The sequence below is a fragment of the Octodon degus genome, unplaced genomic scaffold, assembly GCF_000260255.1.
Source record: "Octodon degus isolate 3935 unplaced genomic scaffold, OctDeg1.0 scaffold00043, whole genome shotgun sequence".
NCBI classification, from domain to species: Eukaryota; Metazoa; Chordata; class Mammalia; order Rodentia; family Octodontidae; genus Octodon; species Octodon degus.
The window spans coordinates 5,517,642-5,519,685 of record NW_004524619.1 but is presented as its reverse complement, the minus strand read 5'-3'; the positions used below and the strand labels follow the sequence as shown (position 1 = coordinate 5,519,685).

The 2,044-nt window shown below is 41.4% G+C and overlaps 1 protein-coding gene and 1 pseudogene across 9 annotated transcripts in view; both read right to left on the bottom strand.

Moving 5' to 3' along the window:
* Nucleotides 1–691, bottom strand: part of LOC105742225 — a 2,577-nt pseudogene extending 1,886 nt beyond the window's left edge.
* The window catches only part of Dnah12 (dynein axonemal heavy chain 12), a 186,845-nt gene that overhangs the window by 107,478 nt on the left and 77,323 nt on the right, over nt 1–2,044 (bottom strand). For 7 of the 9 annotated variants that reach the window (XR_002821196.1, XM_023715784.1, XM_023715785.1 and 4 more), the window contains exons 21-22: nt 1,521–1,642; nt 1,142–1,424 (exon numbers count right to left, since the gene is read on the bottom strand). Coding sequence is in view for 8 of the 9 variants with exons in the window: in XM_023715784.1 (XP_023571552.1) it covers nt 1,142–1,424; nt 1,521–1,642 (405 nt within the window). In the remaining variant the exon portion in view is untranslated. The remainder of the gene's footprint in view (nt 1–1,141; nt 1,425–1,520; nt 1,643–2,044) is intronic. The other 2 variants (XM_023715791.1, XM_023715790.1) reach the window with 1 other exon arrangement.

Here is a 2,044-nt window from a genome sequence, read left to right as displayed (position 1 = left end):
TCCGCCTTCCACCCTCTCAGGGGGTGAGCGCTCCTAGTAATAAACAACTCCATATAAGGCCAAGGCTTGGGCTAATGCATTGCTTCCGCATACCTGGACCAATGGACAGTGCATACGTGGCACCCCATGATTGGAAGCCCTGAGACTTATAAGCTAAGAGTAGGGGCCTCGGGGAGAGAGAAGAGAAATGTAACAGGGCAATAAAAGGCTGCGCAGACACAACCAGTGGTCGCGTCTTCCTTGCTGGCAAGGCTGCGCGCAACAAGTAGAAGCAGAAATTCTTGCCCATTAAAGAATGAGGATGTCGGCCTTCAGCCTGAAATGGGATCTCAGAGGCAGGATGGCATCCAGAGCTTTCATCCTGTACAGATAGTTGTAGGAACTTTGAGTTCCCTGGGTTTCCAGCTGTAGCAGACTTGTATCATCACCTGCAAGGAGTTGCAGTTCGTACTTGATATCTTGAACCCTGGACCGTCGAATATCAATTTCCTCTTTCAAGTCCTTGTGGGCATTGTGTTCCACAGGTACATGAGGTCCCCTTCTAGATTTCATTGCAAGCACATTATTTGCCTCTTCACGAAAATAAACAGCAGTACAAATACCAGGCTCCCGTAGGCCATCACCAGCACGACATTCACACCCGACAGCCTGTTACTGCTAGACGCCATGGTCTCCCTCCCGGGCAGAATTGCTCGGGTTTCCCGCTGCTCTGCCTTGTCAGCCCAGGCGCCTCTGGCCCTTTCCTTACGGGGAAGACGATTCGGCCTGAAAACATGGCGGATGAGGGCGCTAGTTGTCTTCCTTTTTGAAACAGGGTTTTGCTATGCACTTCAGGCTGGCCTCAAACTCACAGTGATCCTGCCTAGCCTCCTGAGGGCTAGGAGTACAGGGACCAGCCACCATACCCAGTTCATTTTAACTTAATATATCTCTTATTTTCTCATAATATTTTCCTTCGTAATGCTTAATTATATATTACTTTCAATACTTGCTAATACAATGTCAGTAACAAAGAAATAAAGGATATATTATTTAAAATACCATGAATTGTTAAGTATTAACTTACTGACACCTAGTCAAAGCCTCCTAAAACACAGCACTTGCAGAATGTGAGGGAGACATTGAATCGAGAGAAACATACCAGCCTGGCTGCTGCAATCACATCGTGAATGCTTCGGAGCATTAGATCTTCCACTTGAATGAGCCACTTTTCTACAGCACCTCGGGCTGCAGACGTGGAAATAAGTTCAATCAGCTCTACTCGCTCCCCTTCAGAGCTGTACATGGCTTTAATGTCCAAATTGGGAAGGAACTCCAACTTAGCAATGCCCTCAAAGCACTTTTTTAAATGAGGCTGAACTCTAAGTGGATCTTTGGTTTCTGACAAAATTTCTAACATTTCATCATTGGATAAGAAGAAAAAACTAGAGGAAAACATACAAATACAAAAAGTGTTAATGGTAATTCATCAGATGCCAGAAAATGCTTCAAATTATAGCCTAGCTGATTATCAACCATACCGAGGAAAGAAAAGACGTTTCTTTTCCAGATATGCATTAAGTCCTTTCAAAATTTTCTCCAAAAGTTCATTGCAGGTCTGTAGTTTTTCCAGTAAGCCTGTTAAAGAAGTAGCAACAAGAACCTGAAAGAGATATGCTCACAATAAGAAACACACACTAGATACAAGAACTAAGCCTATGTCCAAAATGTTAAAATTACAGAAAGTTCATAAAATTTATAGTGAAATATATTTTGTGATTTAAAAACTATTCAATGAATCATAAATGTTCTTATCTAAGGTGTGATAGTTAGTTGTAGCGTCACCTTAAATAAGACATACTTTTTTTTTCAAAATTTTATTGATAAACAGCAATGAGACAGTCTCAAATCAAATTGGAAGTACAGATTCAACAAATAACACACTGCATATATTCTTCTTAGTGGTTAAGTGCTGAACAAGATGCGGACTTGAGATCCTATTTACAAACACCATTAGAACAAATCATTCTATTCATTAAGAGAATGTAACTATATATCTATCCTA